General features: G+C 36.9%; 1 protein-coding gene across 1 annotated transcript in view; it reads right to left on the bottom strand.

The window, feature by feature from the left end:
* The window catches only part of TXNDC16 (thioredoxin domain containing 16), a 118598-nt gene that overhangs the window by 63471 nt on the left and 35269 nt on the right, over positions 1-19858 (bottom strand). Inside the window, exons 9-12 of the mRNA XM_031668973.1 lie at positions 19302-19452; positions 5191-5357; positions 4741-4801; positions 2720-2843 (exon numbers count right to left, since the gene is read on the bottom strand). Of these exons, the coding sequence (XP_031524833.1) occupies positions 2720-2843; positions 4741-4801; positions 5191-5357; positions 19302-19452 (503 nt within the window). The remainder of the gene's footprint in view (positions 1-2719; positions 2844-4740; positions 4802-5190; positions 5358-19301; positions 19453-19858) is intronic.

Here is a 19858-nt window from a genome sequence, read left to right as displayed (position 1 = left end):
TTTTTATTGTACCTCTTCTATGTTTACACAGGTTTAGATACATAAATATCTACCACTGTGTTACAGGTACCTACAGTATTCAGTACAGTAACATGCCTAGGTTTGTGGCCTAGGAGCAATAGGCTAGACCATACACCCTAGGTGTGTAATAGGCTACACCATGTACGTTTGTGTAAGTGAACTTTATGATGTATGCTCAATGAAATCACCTAATAATGCATTTCTCAGAAAGTATCCTCATTGTTAAGAGACACATGACCATACTATAAATTAAAATTCTAGATCTGGATTTCAACACAACCTCAGCCATTTTCTAACTGTACAACTCTAGTCAATCACATAACTCTCTGGGCCTCAATGTTCAACTCTTGTGAAGCATGAGAGTTGCACTATATAACTTTAAGGTACTTATAAGCACCAAATTCCATGACACTAAAAAATTACATTCTCAATACCAAAATTAGCAAAGACCTATTTTCTTATTTACCATATTTTTTCTTGTTATTCATATATTTTCATTTTCCTGTCAGTCTTCTCTGTTTCTTTTTCCTCCTTTCCCTCTTTTCTTATATTCTAATAAGCTACCATCACTTGTAAATTTAGTCACTCCTCAGCTCTACCTTCCACCTATTCATTAATAATATACACACTATTTTCAGTCTTTTTTTTTTTTTTTTTGAGACAGGGTCTCACTCTGTTGTCCAGGTTGGAGTGCACTGGCACGATCTCAGCTCACTGCAATCTCCATCTCCTGGGCTCAAGCGATCCTCCCACCTCAGCCTCCCAAGGAGCTGGGATTACAGGCACATACCACCATGCTTGGCTAATTTTTGTATTTTTTGTAGAGATAGGGTTTTGTCATGTTGCCCAGGCTGGAACACAGGCTTCTTTTCTTTTGCCCCTTTGTGGAACCAGTGTTTTTCATTCTGATTCCATTTTGCCGATTTCTCTGGGGTACACCTGTCTCTGATTTACATTCAAAGACGGTAATAAATTCTTTCCTAACCCTCATCTAGTTTTCCTTTGTAAACGGGAGTGATACAAAGGGAGGGGGAAGAATTATATATGGGCACAACACCATACAACATTCTGGGCCAATATGGATTACTGATAATAGGAAGTTAAGATGAAAAATAAACAAAAAAGGCAAAGCTGCAAAAGAAATACTAGAAACAGGCTGGAGGTTATTGAACGTTTCCAACACAAAGAAATGAAAAATGCTTGAAATGATGGATACGCTAATTATCCTGACCTGATCATTATACATTATATGGATTGAAACATCACTATGTACCTCACAAATATGTACAATTATTATTGGTCAAATGAAAAATAAAAATAAAAACCAGAAAGATAAGGCAGCATCAGAGGGTAAATAAGGCCATAGAGTCAGGAAACAATATAGGGGCTGTGGCCACAAAGAAATCTTCAAACAGGCGACTCCCACTGAAGACAGGAATCAAATAAACTGAGATTGCGGACAAGTCCTCTAACTCTGAAGGTTCAAATACAGGAACCATTACAGGGATAAGCGAGGAAACAGACCAGAACACAGGTCTGCTTATGTAATGACAAGCCCACTGAGAACTCCAGAGAGGAACACAAGCAATTCTAACCCCTGCATATCGGAAAAGAAACCAGAGCTCCACTCAAACCAAGAAACTGGTCATTGTAACAGTGAAAGCTCTTATTAAATTTATAATATAGATTTTGATCACAATGTATGGAGCTCATGAAAATGATATGTAAATTGCTTCCTTCTTGGAGCTTATAATGGTACTATATAAAACACTCAAGTATTTACTATATGGTATACAAAAATGAACAAGACATAATCCTTGATTTAGAAATACTTATAGACTAGTGGAGAAGAGAAAAAAGTAAATGAATAATTACAGAAGAGGATTAATGTTATGAAAGATGTATCAGGATTATTTCACTATTGCCCAATTGTTGCTTTAAAAATATGAAATTTTAGGCCACTAGATTATTTTAGTGAAGTATTCTTGACTGTCATTAATAAATAAGATTTTATTTCAGGATGCTTGAGTTCTAGCCCAGGCCCCACCACCTGCCACTTGTGGGACTTTGGGCGGATCACTGAACTCAAGAAATGCAGACTCATTGCGTACAAAATGAAGGTGGTATCAGCTAACTCAAAGCATAACAATCAAAGTAAATCATATGTGGGAAAAAGCCTTAAAAACCATACAATACTTCATAAATGTAAGCAATAAATTTTTTTAAAAGCTGAAATAACTGTTTAAAAGAAGTGTTAAAATGTTACTGAAAGTTACTCCTTATACCATTAACAACTGGATTTATTTACAAGTACAAATATAACAATATTTATTAGAACTCCATTTCCTAATAAAAATAGTAACAATGAATTATCATGTTGTAGTTTCTAAGTAGAGTTTTTAAACACAGACTAGTCCAGAATGGCTGAAAGAACTGATATGAAAGATGAAGGCACAGACGTGGGAAGTTTGAAGCCTGATATGTAACAGTAAATGCTAATACACTAAACAAAATATAGCATCCTTACACCTTTCAACAAATCAACTTGACAAAATGTGATTCAAAATAAATTCCGCCAGGTTTCTTTACAGAGTCTTAATCTGAATACATTCTTCGAGAAAGTTAATTCATTAGAAATTTCACTGACTTTATGGGTGCTAGGCAGGATAAGGAAGGGATGAGAATCATAACACATTACCTATATCTGGACCTTCCATGTCATCGTCTTCATCTTCTTGTATTTCCTCAATGTGCGTATTATGTTCCACATGAGATATTATTAAATCAACATCATGTAATACCAAAAATTCCACTGGAACTCCCTAGAAATACATTAATTTTTTAAAAATGAATATAGCAAAGTATTTTGACATAAAAATGTTTTACTTGGACCAGGTGTGGTGGCTCACACCTGTAATCCCAGCACTTTGGGAGGTCAGGATCACCTGAGGTCAGGAGTTCGAGGCCAGCCTGGCCAACATGGTGAAACCCCATCTCTACTAAAACTACAAAAATTAGCCAGGCGTGGTGGCACATGCCTGTAATCCCAGCTATTTGGGAGGCTGAAACAGGAAAATCGTCTGAACCCAGGAGGAGGTTCAGTGAGGCGAGATTGTGCCACTGCACTCCAGCCTGGGTGACAGGGTAAGACCGAAAAAACACAAGTTTTACTTGTTTGACACTAAAATAAAACTAAGCCTTTGAACTTCAATTCTAAAACTTAGCAAAACGTAAAAGGAAAGGTAACTCCAAAATTACTATGAAAAGAAAAGCATCCAAAGCACACCTTCTATAAAGACAATGGCTACACTGAAAAAGGTGGCAAAAAAGGTGCTGAAAGCTTCACTTGCTTCTTGTCACAACCACATTATATTGAAGTCTGTAAAACATTTCACATATAACAGCAAGTTCTACCTCTTTATAAAATGGAAATATATATAATTTTACTGCAAATAGAGCAAATCAAAATTGATTATTCCAACATTCCACGGAAATATTCAAAACAATATTCATCTAAATTAATTCCACTAATAAGTTCAATTTCCTGTTTAGCTATAAACAACATTAAATTACTATGTGCTCCCAGTTATTTTAAGAATACCAAATTCTACTGAGATCAATATTACTTAATATTAAAAATATTACTTAAGATTTATTTTACTATTGCCCAAGTGTTACGCTTTTAAAATATGAAATTTTAAGCCGAGAGATTATTTTAGCAAAGTATTCTTGACTGTAACTCTATATTGGAATAAAGCTATGAGCTCTAAGTATGTTTGTTCTTTGCTATCACATATCTTCGTTTTTTAACATTATATTCAAAACAAGCAATTTTGATTTCTACAGAAATATAATAAACTTAAAAAGTAGAGGAATCAAAATTAAACTTAATTTGTTCCAAAGATTCACAGAAATTTTTGTAGTAAGAGTAAGCCTTTTAATTAAAGTATAACATTAACATAGAAAAGAACAAAAATTTTAAGTATAGAGTTTGAGGGATTTTTACAAAGTGGACATATTTGTATCACCACCACACAGATTAAGATACAGAACATCATCAGCACACCCAGTGGCCATCTTCTTGCTCTTCCTGTCATTAACATCCCCCAAAAGTAATCACTATTCTGTCTTTCATCACTGCTATGGTTTGAATTCTGTTTTATCTTGTTTATTTTTTTGAGACAGGGTCTCTCTCTCTGTCACCCAGGGTAGACGTGCAGTGGCACAATCACGGCTCACTGCAGTTTCAACCTCTGGGGCTCAAGTGATTCTCCCACCTCAGCCTCCTGAGTAACTGGGACTATAGGCATGCACGACCATACCCAGCCAATTTTTTGTAGAGATGGGGTCTCCCGATGTTGCCTAGGCTGGTCTTGCACTCCTGGGCTCAAGTGATCCACCTGCCTCAGCCTCCCAAAGTGCTAGATTACAGGCATGAGCCACCATGCCCAGCCCAATATTATTTTAAACAAAACGCAGGATATCTAGCATAATTCTGATTTTGTTTTTTTAAAAAAATACATATAAATATGTGAACATAGGATACAAACCAGACTGACACATGATAAAAGCATCAAAATGTTAACAGCCATTTTCTTTGAATAGGAGCAATTTATAATTTACAGATTTTTCTATAATAAAATATATTACTTTAAGACCACATATATTAGCTTTCTTTAAATAAACAGATATTGTAGAACAATACATAAAACAACTAACCTTTTCTGCTCTTTTGAAGACCACATTAGCATGCTGAGGAATGTTCACTTCCAAAGAGTCCCTTTTTCAAAATGGAAATAAATGTTTTATGTTGCTAATGTGAAGACTAATAGTCACCCAGGATGTCAATAGAAAACATAACTATATTCTTATACTAAAAATTATGAAAAAATATTACAATTTAGTGACTGAAAAATTTTACACATAAATATAGACCAGATTTTCTAGTCTCCATCTTAATCTCCATCTTCATTTATAACAAGGTTTTAAGTTCTAAGTTTTCATCAACCATAAATGAATGTACGGATTTTAGCACAGCAACTAGTTCTAACTATATCGGAATCCATTAAAGATTTGAGTTTACTTATAAGTGATTAAATTATCAAATTTTAAAACATGGAAACTATTAGTATTTTGCTAAACATAATAAATATTTGATGTTTAAGATACCTTAACAAGAGCAAAACTCCTGCTTTTCCCAGAAGACGCCAAGCAACCCATTCTGCAGTTCTTCTATCAGCTTCATAAGTAGCCTGTTGGCTAACAATAAACACCAGTGGCAAGCCTAGCTGGAGATGAACAGTTGAAACTTGTTGAGGATCTTCAGCAACTTCAGTCTTCGTTTAAAAAAAAAAAAAAAAGAAAAAAGTGATAATAATATTCCAACATTTGGATTCAAATTCTAATTCTTATTAATAAAGTCACAAGTAAAAAAAGTCTGTAAAATAATCCAACACTAACAGAAATGATCTCCTAATTTCCTGAATTTAATGCTCCCAATATACCTATATAGTTTTGTTTGTTTGTTTTTTGAGACAGAATCTTGCTCTCTCATCAGGCTGGAGTGCAATGGCACAATCACAGCGCATCGTAGCCTTAGCCTTCTGGGCTCAAACAATCCTCCCACTTCAGCCTCCCGAGTAGCTGGGACCACAGATGTACACCACCGTGCCTAGTTTTTGTTTTTGTTTTTTTTTTTTAATTTTTTGTAGAGACAAGGTCTCCCTATGTTGCCCAGGCTGGTCTTGAACTCCTGGGCTCAAGTGATCCTCCCGCCTTGGCCTTCCAAAGTGATGGGATTACAGGCATGAGCCATCATGTCTGGACCTCTATAAGTTTAGGCATTATAAAACTAATAGATTTCATAAGAAGTTAAACCAAAAATTATAATCATAAAGAATAAACATATTACAAACAAACAAAAACAATAAATAAAACAGTGTGGGACTAATTGATAAATATTTCAAGGGAAATAGAACAGACAACTAAGGAATAAACTTTTTCATATAAGAATTTAACATATAATGACATATTACAAAACAATGAGGAATATCTGAGTTAAAGCAGCAAATTAAATACACACATCTAATTTCACTCCCTTCAGAACTCCCAGGAAAACTACAGCAGTGGGATTTTTAAAAGAGATAAACACACGTATGTGAAGAAGGGAAGAGAAGAAATGGTAGCACAATTTTAGAAGTCAGAATAATAACTGACTTAGGAGATCCTACAAGGCAAAACCCTAAGTCATCAGAGGGAAAACTGCGTTTTAACTACAGGATCCTAAAATTGCTCAGGAACTGTCGGCGTCAGGCATGTCTGGACCTGGGAAGGAAATATTGGAAGGGAAGTGGCAGGAAGGCTCTAAAATAAGGAGGAATGTGTCAAAGCTTTTGAGAGGTAGTTAGATCCCTAGATTCCCCTCCCCAACTCTATGAGCTTAAACAACTGTCACTTCCCCACACCAGCAGAAATCTAGGAACAGCTGACAGCGTGGACACCATGCTGAAATCAGGGAGATTAAGTAACCAAATGTTGAGACGTTCGCCTCACCCCAGCTCTCTTTCCACTCAGTTCCCAAAATGCCAGCAGCCAGGCCTTTGTCCTCAATTGGAATTTGTATCCTTTTTGGGGGACTGAGTAACCCCCAAAAGCCTAAAGATACTGACATTGGGATTCGCCAAAAAGCAGGCCAGGCCCAATTACTCTATGGAGCTCTAGGCTCGGCCTTGCTCACCATTTCAGTCTGCTTACTGCCTAAGAGACGTGGACTTCTGCCACTGCTACCTGCACCTTCTCCACCTTCCACCATAGATGTCTCCCAGACAAGACTCAACCACACTCCTTGAATTCTCCCACAGAGAATGTGTGAGAATCCGGAACAGTGTTGCCTGCCTCTGCCCCTCCTCCACTCTCCTCTCTTGCTGCCACCCAGCACAGCTGGCTTCAGGGTCCATCTTAGCACTGCTTGGCATTCCCAGGACATTTGAACTAGGCAGGGAGGTGGGGTGTCATGTGGCCAGGTGGCCAGAAGGCACTGGGAAATCCCATGGGATGGTCTGTGAAGATCAGACACATATCAGTCATGGGGCAGAAATGTCAAATACAGCTTACAATGGTGCCACCTTCTCACCATTCCACCTTCCCAACCCTCCTCGGCCCAGTCAGCCAAAGAGGGTCAGTACTATTTTGGCCACATCTCTCAAGTCTCCCCCAACCCCAACTGCCTTGAAGTCTCTGCTCTTTGTCAGAGACTTGCAAAGACTGATGTTTTTGTTCTGTTTTCTCATCATTCCATTGTGATAGTAAGAAACTAAGAAGATTAATGAAAAGGTCAGGCACAATGGCCCATGCCTGTAATCCCAGCACGCTGGGAGGCCAAGACGGAAGACCACTTGAGCTCAGGAGTTCAAGACCAGCCTGGGCTACAAAGCGTGACGCTGTCTCTATTTTTTTTAAAGAAAAAATTAAATAAAAATTTAAAAAGAAGATTAATGAAGAAATAAGATGTGAACACATCACTGTTACATATGTATACATACATATTTAAAAGTCACCAAATCCCACCAATGTTAGAATTTCCAATCAGCTTTTAGTTTCAAATTCTAAATTGTGAATAGACATCCAAGGATTAACAAACACCTGAGGAAAGCCTCCAACATGAAAGACAGAAACTAGAACACATAGAAAAATAAATAACATAGAGAAAATACAGACTATATGGGAAGAAGAAAGGTTCAGAAACCACCATAGACAACCTCAAGGAGATGGGAAGAAACTGGATCCATAAAGAAATGAAAAATAAAGTTAAATAAATCTCCAGAAAGCACAACAGAAATAGATGGAAGACAGAGAAAAAGTAATAAAATTGAAGGACTAGTTCAAGAGGTCTAACATTTAAATAATGCAAGTCACAGAAAAAGAGAAGGGAGAAAATAGAAGAAATCATCACTAAAATGAACACAAAATTTTCCCACAACTGAAGGACATGAGTTGTCAGACTGAAAGAGCCCATTGAATAACCAATAGAGTGGATAAAAGCAGATACAAAGGAAGTTCTCCCAAACTTTCTAATAATTGAACCTTTTTTCTTTTTAGATAGAGTCTCGTTCTCTCACCCAGGCTGGAGTGCAGTGACAGGGTCTCAGCTCACTGTAACCTCTGTCTCCCAGGCTCAAGCAATCCTCCCATCTCAGCCTCCACCAAGTAGCTGGGACTACAGGCATGTATCACCACGCCCAGCTAATTTTTATATATTTTGTAGAGATGGGGTTTTGCCCGGGCTGGTCTCGAACTCCTGGACTCAGTCAATCCACCCACCTTGGCCTCTCAAAGTGATTCCTATCACCAGGGCATAGGAATCTTGGGAGCTATCTTAGAAGTCTGTCTACCATAGGTAAGTATAGATATGTAGATAGATAGATATATCTATAGAGAGAGAGAGAGATATATATATATATATATAGAGAGAGAGAGAGAGAGTACTCAATAACTTGAGTTATTAAGTACTCTTAAGTTATTTTGTCTACCATAAGTAGTCCTGTTCCCTGAACTTTGTCTACCATAGGTAGACAAAATGCTAAGATGGCCCCCAAGATTCCTACCCCCTAGTGAACAAATCTTGTATAATCCCCTCCCCTGAGTGTCAGTAGGACCAGTGGGTAGCCATTCCTTTGGTTAGGTGACATTACACAGGAGTCTGTTGTAGCACACTCAAGTAAGATTCTCCCACTGGCTTTGAAGGAGCAAGCTGCAATGTTGTGAGAGGGCCATGTGGCAAGGGCTTCAGATTAGCCTGTAGGAAATGAGAACAACCCCTGTCCAACAGCCAGCAAGAAAACAGGAACCTGGGTCTTACAACCACAAGCAACCAATTTCTGCCAAAAACCTAGATGAGGGGAATACCCTGAAGGAGTAAAAATGACTGTTTGTTTTTCCTTGTGTATTCGGAGAACTATTAGTAATTCAGTGTTATAAAGCAAAAAGGAGGAAGAATCAGCAAGGCTAGAAATCTGGCAAGGGGCCAGATCATTGAAAGCCACAAATATCCTGCCAAGAAAATGGGGTTTTATTGTGTAAGTAAACTGAAGCCATTTACGAATTGCATGAAGTCATGATCACATTTTAAAATATCACTGTCAGCTTTCAAATGAGATTTCAGATGTAAAATTACATGCAGGAAGATGTAGGAATTAAGAATGTTTTCCCAGATGTCTGCCATCAATGAATGGAAAGTAAGATAACCAAAATAATAGAGAAAGAACCAGTGGTGGTAAAGGACAATACCTTAATGTCACATGTGTTAGTGCTTAAGGAGGGATACATCCAATTAACAGTTAGATATATGGGTGGGAGCTCCAAATAAATATGTGACCTGAAAATTCAGATTTGAGAATCCATGTAGTTAATACCACAGAAACAAATGAGATCACTTGAGGGGTGTGCTTTGAGCAACTATCACTGTATAGCAAAGTACCCTAAAACCTGGTACCTTAGAATGTCAAGAATCATTTCTTTTGCTCAAATATGTGTAAGCTCATCTCTGCTTCATGTGGCATCAGTAGGCTATTTCAACTGGAGGCTGAAGATTCTACTTTACAGATGGCTCATACACATGGCTAACAAGCTGTTGCTGACTATCAGGAGCTCAGCCAGGGCTGTGGTCTAAGGGCCTTGATTCTCCTCTTCGTGGGCTTCTCCTCAGGCTGCTTAGTCTAACAATAAGATGGGGGTTTTCAAGAATGAGCAAATAAAGAGAGTAAGGCAGAAGCACATGACATTTTGTGAAATATAGCCATTAATGATATATGAAGTCATATATCATCACCTTAGCCTCATTCTGTTGGTCTAGGCAGTTACAAAAGCCCAACCAGGTTCAGGTAGAGGAGTCACAGACTCCACCATTCCACAGGCACAGGGATAGGGTGACATGATAAGGGGAGCTTATGGGATGGGAGGTACTGTTGGACTTCATGAGTCTTGGAGAAAGGAGGGAACCTATTCTGCATGTGGGAGGGATTACTGCAGCCGTAGTCTGCCCCCTGGCTACAACAACTCATATCCCTTCCATGTATAAAATACACACCTCTCTCCAAGCCTCCTAAAGCCTCATCCCATCAAGCTTTGATTGAGATCTGTGCAAAATGTAATACATCATCTACATTTAGTTCCAGGTGCAGGTAAGTCCTTTGCATACAGCTCCTGGAAAACTATTCCTCTCAATCTGAAGACCTGTGAACTAAAGAGACAGATCAGCTGGGCATGGTGGCTCACGCCTGTAATCCCAGCACTTTGGGAGGCCAAGGTGGGCAGATTACGAGGTCAGGAGATCAAGACCATCCTGGCTAACATGGTGAAACCCCGTCTCTACTGAAAATACAAAAAAATTAGCTGGGCGTGGTAGCAGGCGCCTGTAGTCCCAGCTACTCAGGAGGCTGAGGCAGGAGAATGGCGTGAATGAACCCAGGAGGCAGAGCCCGCAGTGAGCCAAGATTGCGCTGCTGCACTCCAGCCTAGGTGACAGAGAGAAACTCTGTCTCCAAAAAAAAAAAAGAGACAGATCATTTTCCTCAATACATACACAACAGACAATGATGGGACAGGCATAGTATAACCACTATATACACTCCTAGTTGAAGCAGTGAAAAATGGAGGCACACGATAGTCACTGGTCTATAACGACTCTGAGGTTTGTTCAGGCATATGTTGCCAGTTCCTTGACTAGGGCTCAGTCCTGTTCCCTGAACTTGAGACTCTTGGTTACAAAGTCTGGGCCTTGGTCTGCCCTCCAACTCATCATTTTTTTAAAACAAAACAAAACAAAAAACAAAAAAAGGAGCCTGTGATTGCAGCTGAGTAGATTTCTTAGCCTTTTCCTGCCCCTAAAAATTTGGAGGTATAAAGTACATATATCATTTTGTGCTATTTCTGTGTCTTACCATACAAGTTGGTATAATTCTTTTAAAATCTTGTGAGTTTCCTAATTATGAATTTTTTTTTTCGAGACAGAGTCTCACTCTGTTGCCTGGCTGCAGTACAGTGGCACGATTACAGCTCACTACAGCCTTGACTTCCCCAGGCTCAGGGGATCCTTCCACCACCTCAGCCTCCCAAGCAGCTGGGAATACAGGTGCACATCATCATACCCAGCTAATTTTTTATGTTTTTGTAGAGATGGGGTCTTCCTATTTTGCTCAGGCTGGTCTCAAACTCCTGGCCTCAAGTGATCCACCCATCTCAGCCTCCCAAAGTGCTGGGATTATAGGCGGGAGCCACTGCACCCCGCCTAACTATGAAGTTATAATCCATTCCATTTGACAAAAAACAAAATCACAAACATCCTTCATAGGCAGAGAAAGTCACAGGGTAGAAGTATAAAAATTATAACTAGATAAAATATGTAATATAAATAGAAATTAGTGTTAGATATAAAAGTGACAGAAACACTCCTGCATTGGGGTACAACTACCAATATTTTTCTACAATTCATGTATTACTATCAAATAACTAAAATTACTTAAAAATTAACTTTCAAAAATGATATAATAAACAGGATTATAAAAGACTATTATGAACAATTATATGCCAATAAATTTGATAACTTACAAGAAATAAATTCTTAGAAACATATAACCTACCAAGACTGAATCATTAAGAAATAGAAAATCTGAACAGATCTACAACTAGTAAGAAAATTAAATCAGTAATCAAAAACCTCCCAAAAAAGAAAAGTCCAGGACCAGATGCCTTCACTGGAAAATCCAACTAAACATTTAAAGAATTAATGCCAATCCTTCTTAACTTCTTCCAAAAATTTGAAGAGGTGAGAATATTTCCAAACTCATTTTATGAGGCCAGCATTACCCTAATACTAAAGTCAAAGATACTTCTAGAAAAGGAAACTACAGAGCAGTATGAGCAATATCCCTAATGAACATTAAGGCAAAAATCCTCATCAAAAACTACCAAACTGGGCCAGAAGCGGTGGCTCATGCCTGTAATCCCAGCACTTTGGGAGGCTGAGGCTGGTGGATTGCCTGAGCTCAGGAGTTCAAGACCAGCTGGGCAACACGGTGAAACCCCATCTCTACTAAAATACAAATAGTTAGCCAGGGCATGGCAGCATGTGCCTGTAATCCCAGCTACTCAGGAGGCTAAGACAGGAGAATAACTTGAACCCAGGAGGCAGAGGTTGCAGTGAGCCGAGATTGCACCACTGCACTCCAGCCTACGTGACAGAGCAAGACTCTGTCTCAAAATAAGAAAAAAAAAAAAAACCTACCAAACTGAAGTCAGCAGCACATTAAAAGGATCACTCATCATGAGCAAGTGGGATTTATGCTTGCGATGCAAGGATGGTTTGACATACAGAAACTAATTAATGTAATACTGTATACCAAATTGACAGAACAAAGGACAAAAATCACATGGTCATTTCAATTGATGCAGGAAAAGCATTTGAAAATATTCAACACCATTTCATGATAAAAACTCTCAAAAAACTAGGAATAGAAAGAAATTACCTCAAGATATTAAAGACCATAAATGAAAAGCCCAGCCAATATCATATTCAACGGTAAAAAAAACTGAGAACTTTCCCTCTAAGACCATGAACAAGTCAAGGATACCCACTCTTGACACTTTTATTCAATGTAGAACTAAAAGTCCTAGCCACAGCAATTAGGTAAGGAAAACAAATAAATGCATCAAAATTGGAAAAGAAGAAGTAAAATTATCTCTGTTCACAGGTAACAGGATCTTATATGTGGGAAACCCTAAAGATGACACACACACACACACACACACTCTCACGCACACACCAGAAAACCATGAGAACCATTTTGCAGGATAGAAAATCAGCACACAAAAATCAGTTGCATTTCTATACACTAATAATGAACAATCCAAAAAGAAAATTAAGAAAATAATCCCATTTACAATAGCATTGAAAAAGAATAAAATACTTTGGAATAAATTTTCAAAAGGAGGCAAAATACCTTTATACTGAAAACTACAAAACATTGCTGAAAGAAAATTTAAAAGACATAAATAAATGGAAAGACATTGTGTGTTCATAGATTAGAAGACTTAATAATATTATTAAAATGTCTATACTACCCAAAGCAATCTACAGATTCAATGCAATCCCTATTAAACTCCCAACAGTACTTTTTGCAGAAATAGAAAAAAAAATCCTAACATTCATATGGAATCTCAAGGGATTTCAAATAGCCCAGACAATCTTGAGACAGAAGTACAATGCTAGAGGCTTCACACTTTCTGATTTCAAAATATATTACAAAGCTACAGTAATCAAAATAGCCTAGTACTGGCATAAAAACAGACACATAGACCAATGGAACAAAACAGAGAGCCCAGAAATAAACCTCATGTATATGGTCAAATGATCTTTGACAAGAATGTCAAAATCACTCAGTAAAGAAAGGACAGTCTCTCTTCAATAGACGGTGTTGGGAAAACTGGGTATCCACATGCAAAAGAATGAAAATGGACCTTTATCTTACACCATATACAAAAATTAACTCATAATGGATTAAATACTTAAATAAGACCTGAAAGTAAAACTCCTAAAAGAAAACATAGGGGGAAAAGTTTTATGACATTGAAATAGGCAATGATTTCTTGGATATGACAACAAAAGTACAAACCACAAAAGCAAAAATAGACAAACTAAAACTTCTAACAGAGTAAAAAGACAACTGAAAGAATGAGAGAAAAGGTCTGCAAACCATATATGAGATAAAGAGTTAATATACAGAACACTTAGAGAACTCCCGCAATTCAACAACAAAACAAATAACTCAATTTTTTAAATGGGCAAAAGACTTGAATAGGCATTTTTCCAAAGAAGATATACAAATGGCCAAGCATATGAAATAATGCTCAACATCACTAATCATCAGGAAAATAAAACTCGAAACTACAATGAGGTATCATATCATCTCATACCCTTTAGAATGGCCACTATCAAAAAAAAAAAGAAAAGAAAGAAGAAAAGAATGACAATGTTGGTGAAGATATGAAGAACTGAACCCTTGTGCACTGTTGGTGAGATTGTAAAACGGTACAGACACTATGAAAACAGTACAGTCATCCCTGGATATCCATAAGGAATCAGTTTCTGTATGCCCCTTAAATACCAAAATCTACAAATGTTCAAGTCCTTTATATAAACTGTCATAGTATTTGCATGTAACCTACACACTCTATCCTGTATATCTTAAAATCATCTCTAGATTATTTATAACATCAAATACAATGTAAATGCTATGTAAATAGTTGTTATACCATAATTTAATTTTGAATTATTTTATTGTTTTATTTTTATTTTGTATTGGGTTTTAATTATTTTTTTATCTGCAGTTGGTTTAATCCAAGGATGCAGAATCCACAGATACAGAGGGCTGAGTATATGGAGGTTCTTCAAAAATTAAAAATGAAACTACCATTTGATGTAGCAATCCCACTTATGGGTATATTTCCAAAAGAATGAGAAACAAGATCTCAGAGAACACCCATGTCCACTGCAGCATTACTCACCGTAGCCAAGAGGTGGAAGCAACCTAAATGTCTATCAATGGATGAATGGATAAATAAAATGTGATATATACATCCAATGGAATATTATTCAGCCTTAAAAAAGAATAAAATCCTAACATACACTACAACATGGATGAACCGTGAGGACATTATTCTAAGTGAAATAAGCCAACTGCAAAAACAAATATGGCATAACTCAGTGTATATGTGGTATCTAAAGTAATCAAACTTATACAAATGGAAAGTAGACTGGTGGTGTCAAGGACTGGGGTCAAGTAGAGGGGAGATGTGAAGTTGTGTGTTCAATGAGTATAGAGTTTCAGTCATGCAATATTAAAAAGTTCCAGAGATCTGCTGTACAACAATGTACATCAGCTAATACTGTATTACACACTTTAACACTGTTATGAGGGTAATCTTATGTGGTTTTTACAACAATGAAAAAAAGGCTCTAAAACAACCATGTTAGGAAACACTATGCTGTACAATATTGCACACTGCCACACAAGTTTTCTAGAAATACAAGCTAAATGAATAAATCATAACAGCATCTAATTTCCTACATAAAAGAGTAGGTTTAATTTAATCCAAGTGTCTTGAATCTGTCTGAGACAGACAGCTAGATGAACAAACAAAAATAACGTAAAAATTTCAGAAATTATTAAAAATGTATACACTTACCGATCTTTTAACATTTTATCAGATATTTACACTTGAGAATTCTTCTTGGAATTCAGATAAAAGCTTTCTTCTATCTACAAATATAAGCTGAATCTATCATGGAGAAAATCATCAGCATTCTAAAATGTCCTTGGTATTTGCCAACAGGACAATAATTGAACCATTTTCCCATCTGTGCTCACTGTTGGGAACCTTAATAATACATCTAAAACAACTCCATATCTGGCAGAATCTTACTTAACCTATTTAAGATTGAAATTCACTTAAAAATTCTATGCTCAAGATTTATTTTCAGTTTGACATGATCAAAATGACACACCTCCCATCATGAATATAAGACATAGTTGTGTTATATATCTACAATTAGGTGTCCAAGTACCCTGTTTACCTAAAAGAAAAAAAAGCAATAAACACACACACAAAAGCAATCTGCATCTATTTTCATATGCTTAGAAGTGAACTAATAATACATATAATTGCAATGATCAGACACAATGCAGTTTACAAAAAAGCCTGAATCCTACTTTCCATTTTTATTAGTTTATAAAAAGACTTCGTAAACATACCAAATTATTTCAGATCCTGAACCCAGAAACCCAGGCTAATTTGCAAAGCATCTTACTAAACACACAAAACCCAACCATGATTAAACCCTAAGGGCTTGTATATAGAATAATGTCTAAGATAAGGAGGGGTGGGGAGGTAGGGAAATGAGCTTCAGTGGTACTATGAGAGAGTAAGAATAAAGCAAGAAACATGAATTCAAAGTCAACTATGAAGTCAGCTACTATACTAACAAGAACCTGTAAGAAGTCAACAAATTTAGGTATGAACTTTCGGGACCTCTCTATCTCATTCCAGTTAACTATACCATCAAAGGATATAACCCAGTTAGAACAAATTTTGGTCTAAGAGGTGTTTCCTATAAAAGGGTTTGGCGTTACTCAGTTTTTTTAACCTCAAATGTATTATTTAAGAACAAAAAACAACCTCAAACACTGATATGGTCAAATGTTTAAAGTACTAAAACATAAAAGTGACCAAACCAGCTGAGGATTCTAACATCTTCCTAATTCCGCTGGGGTAAGACCTTAGCCACCCTCCAATAGTCTCAAGGAATCTTTCGAGGCTTTGTCTCCTTCTCTGTACTCTGCATTCATTTTCTCTGTTCTGGTCTATGAAAGTCCACGAATCTGTGCTTCTAGGCCTCACTCTGCCAGGTATTTCTAGGCTGACATCAAGGTTTGAATTCTCAGCTTAGCTTTCCAATTAGGCACTGATCTTCAGTTCAGCCTTTCACATCTTTCTTGGCTTCATGCTACTGGTCATTCCTACCTATTTCAGTGTCTACCAGGACTTCTGGAGCCTCTGCCTGAATCTTATATCCCAGTTCCCTAGTTGTCTAGGAAAAAAAAGCTCAAACAAATAAAACGCTTATGTTATTCTGTGAAAGTGTTGAAGCAAACCCTACTTCAGACTTTGACAATTTAATATTCCTTATAGGTGAACAGCAGTTAGAACAGGGTCACCTGCATGGCACAATTCTAGGAAGTACCATTCACATTGTATTTTATAAAATGTGTATTTCAAGAGACTGTTGTTCCTACAGAATGCAATATAAATGATGCCCTAATTTTTTTGCCATGTTATGCTTTCAGGTAAAACCACACTTAATTTAAGTCAATAAAAAGTTTCCAAAGTTTTGGTTTTTTAATTTCAAAAGTAATGCTACATAATTCCTAGTAAGCATCATAAAGTGAAATAAGATCAGAGAATCTTCCTCCTTATTATCTATCTACAAAAACAAAAAACAGTTTTGAAATATAGCCAAAAAAAAAAAAAATTCATGAGCAGAAACTTTAGGAAAGGGCACAACTTCAAGCCAGAACGTTGTAGCAAAATAAAAACAGATTTTTAGTAAAGCTAGGTATGAGTCTTAATCTTACCCCCAATGCTGAAAGACAAAATCCTGAGAATTCATAATAATACTCCACTAGTCCAAGAGAAGCAAGTGAACCTGGAGGGAAATAGTGAAGAACCATACAGTGAACTGTCCTTTCTCTTTATGTCTGCTCTATGCTAGGATGGAAGCTTAAAAGACAGACAGACCTTTAAATCGCTTTCTTAAAAAAAAAAAAAAAAGCTTGTAGTCAAAATCCAACCACAGAAAAAAGTCACTTAAAGAACTAAGGAATGGCCAGGCATGGTGGCTCATGCATGTAATCCCAGCACTTTGGGAAGTTGAGGCAGGCAGATCACAAGGTCAGGAGATCAAGACCATCCTGGCTAACATGGTAAAACCCCGTCTCTACTAAAAAATACAAAAAAAATTAGCCAGGTGTGGTGGCGAGTGCCTGTAGTCCCAGCTACTCCGGAGGCTGAGGCAGGAGAATGGTGTGAACCTGGGAGGTGGAGCTTGAAGTGAGCCGAGATTGCGCCACTGTACTCTAGCCTGGGCAACAGAGTGAGACTCCGTCTCAAAAAAATAAGAACTAAGGAATCAAGCCTATAAAACTGTGGTGGCGAGCTCTGAATCTATTTAAGTGCAGAAGCAATGCTTTTTAAGAAGAGGGTATTATGGTTACAAAACAGAATATACTGAATATAAATATCATAGACCTTGATAATGTTCAAAGAACAAAACGAACACAAATCAGAAGGGCAAGGGAGCTGAGATGGAAATAAACATATGAAGCTAATTTTCTCATCTTTCACAGGTAGGAAAAAGTCAATACTATCTAAAATGGAAACAAAGTTTTAAAATATAATGATTTCAATTTCTTAATGTCTTTCATAACCATTTTAAACACTTGAGACAATATTCCTTGAAGAGCCCTCTACTGATGAAAAACACTTATCAAAAGTTCCATAATCCCTCTAGTTTCACATCAGTTTCATTTTCTTCTATTGAACTCAAGATTAGACATCTTACTATAAAGTAGTACACACGATATGACATGTCCATTAATCCATTAATTCCCCTATCTCTATGCATCCATATGGGTGCAAAGATGACAGGTGTGGGGGTCATCTAAAGTTAACTTCTGAGTGAAGGGATTAAGTGACTTCTTAAAACTTTTCCTTCATACTTGGCTGTAATGTTTGGATTACTTATAATACACATGCATCATTTTTATATTTTAAAAAAGACATACTGAATAAGATCTACTGAAGATTTTACATATGCTCAGCACAACCCTTCAACTTTTCAGAGAGAACAGTTTGCTGATCACCATCACCTAGTGTCTCTACAACATTCTTTCAGGCTAATGGTAAGGAAACTGGAGCACCAGAAATCCTAGGTTCTAATATCTACCAATTTTTAAAATAGTGATCAAAGCATTCATAAAAGAGGTCTTGGCCAGGCGCGGTGGTTCACACCTGTAATCCCAGCACTTTGGGAGGCTGAGGCAGGTGGATCACAAGGTCAGGAGATCAAGACCATCGTGGCTAACAAGGTGAAACCCCATCTCTACTAAAAACACAAAAAATTAGCCGGGTGTGGCAGCATGTGGCTGTAGTCCCAGCTACTCAGGAGGCTGAGGCAGGAGGATGGCGTGAACCTGGGAGGCCAAGCTTGCAGTGAACCAAGATTGTGCCACTGCACTCCAGCCTGGGCAACAGAGCAAGACTCTGTCTCAAAAAAAAAAAAAAAAAAAAAAAAGAGGTCTGGTCTTAACCATGATGTGTGGTCTTTTTGATCTGCGAGTGCTCACCAAGACCCAGAGTTCATTATTACTACCACAGAATATTTTCACTTACACAATGCTCTATTTGGGTTTCAATGCAATAATATATAAAGGTATTAAAATGTCATTTAATGGATAGTCTATTTTCTATTCTGCCTTTAATAAGGAATTATTCCTAGATCCCTCAAAATGAGAAAAAGAAAGGAAAAGATATAACTGTCATTCATCTAGTAAAACATGCATCTGTAAATCAAAACTTAATAAATTTTATGTATGTTAAAATAAGATACATACCTTTTGCAATTATACAGGCAGTAGAAAGCAAATAAAAATATAAAATAAGACACATACCAACAGAGGTGCTTTCATTGTCTTAATAAACAGGTGAATGTTCAGTGTAGTCAATGGCTGTTCCATTAGTGTTCTTCTACATTGCTGGGTCAAGTCCAAGACCAGTTTACAATGAAAAAAGTAGAGATGTGCATATTCCACATCCTCAGAGCTATAAATTAAAAATTAATTAACTTAATGAGGTTCAATATGTGATCCTTCTATCATCCAAAAAGATGTAACAATAAATTTTGTCTTAAGTCTCATGCTTTTGAATTATTATTTTAGTAAAAGCCTGAAAGAGTATAAAATTAAATGAACTTGGCAAAAAAGAAGATATAGGATATTAAAGAAAATTAACCTTAATATCTGAACAAACCATGTGAGTTGTATAAACAGTTTTTTTTCTGAACTCTTTAATATGGTAGTTTCTAAATTATAATAGGTTACAGGCAAGACTATAATCTTTCTTCCATAAAAGGCTGTCACCTTGCGGACAATGAGATTATCTTCAAATATAGTTGCTTTTCTAGAGCTATGCTAAATGGAGCTTTGTAACGCAAATTTTCTAAATTTAA

Source organism: Papio anubis, chromosome 7 (genome assembly GCF_008728515.1).
Source record: "Papio anubis isolate 15944 chromosome 7, Panubis1.0, whole genome shotgun sequence".
Taxonomy (NCBI): Eukaryota; Metazoa; Chordata; class Mammalia; order Primates; family Cercopithecidae; genus Papio; species Papio anubis.
This window is presented reverse-complemented; position numbering and strand designations above follow the sequence as displayed.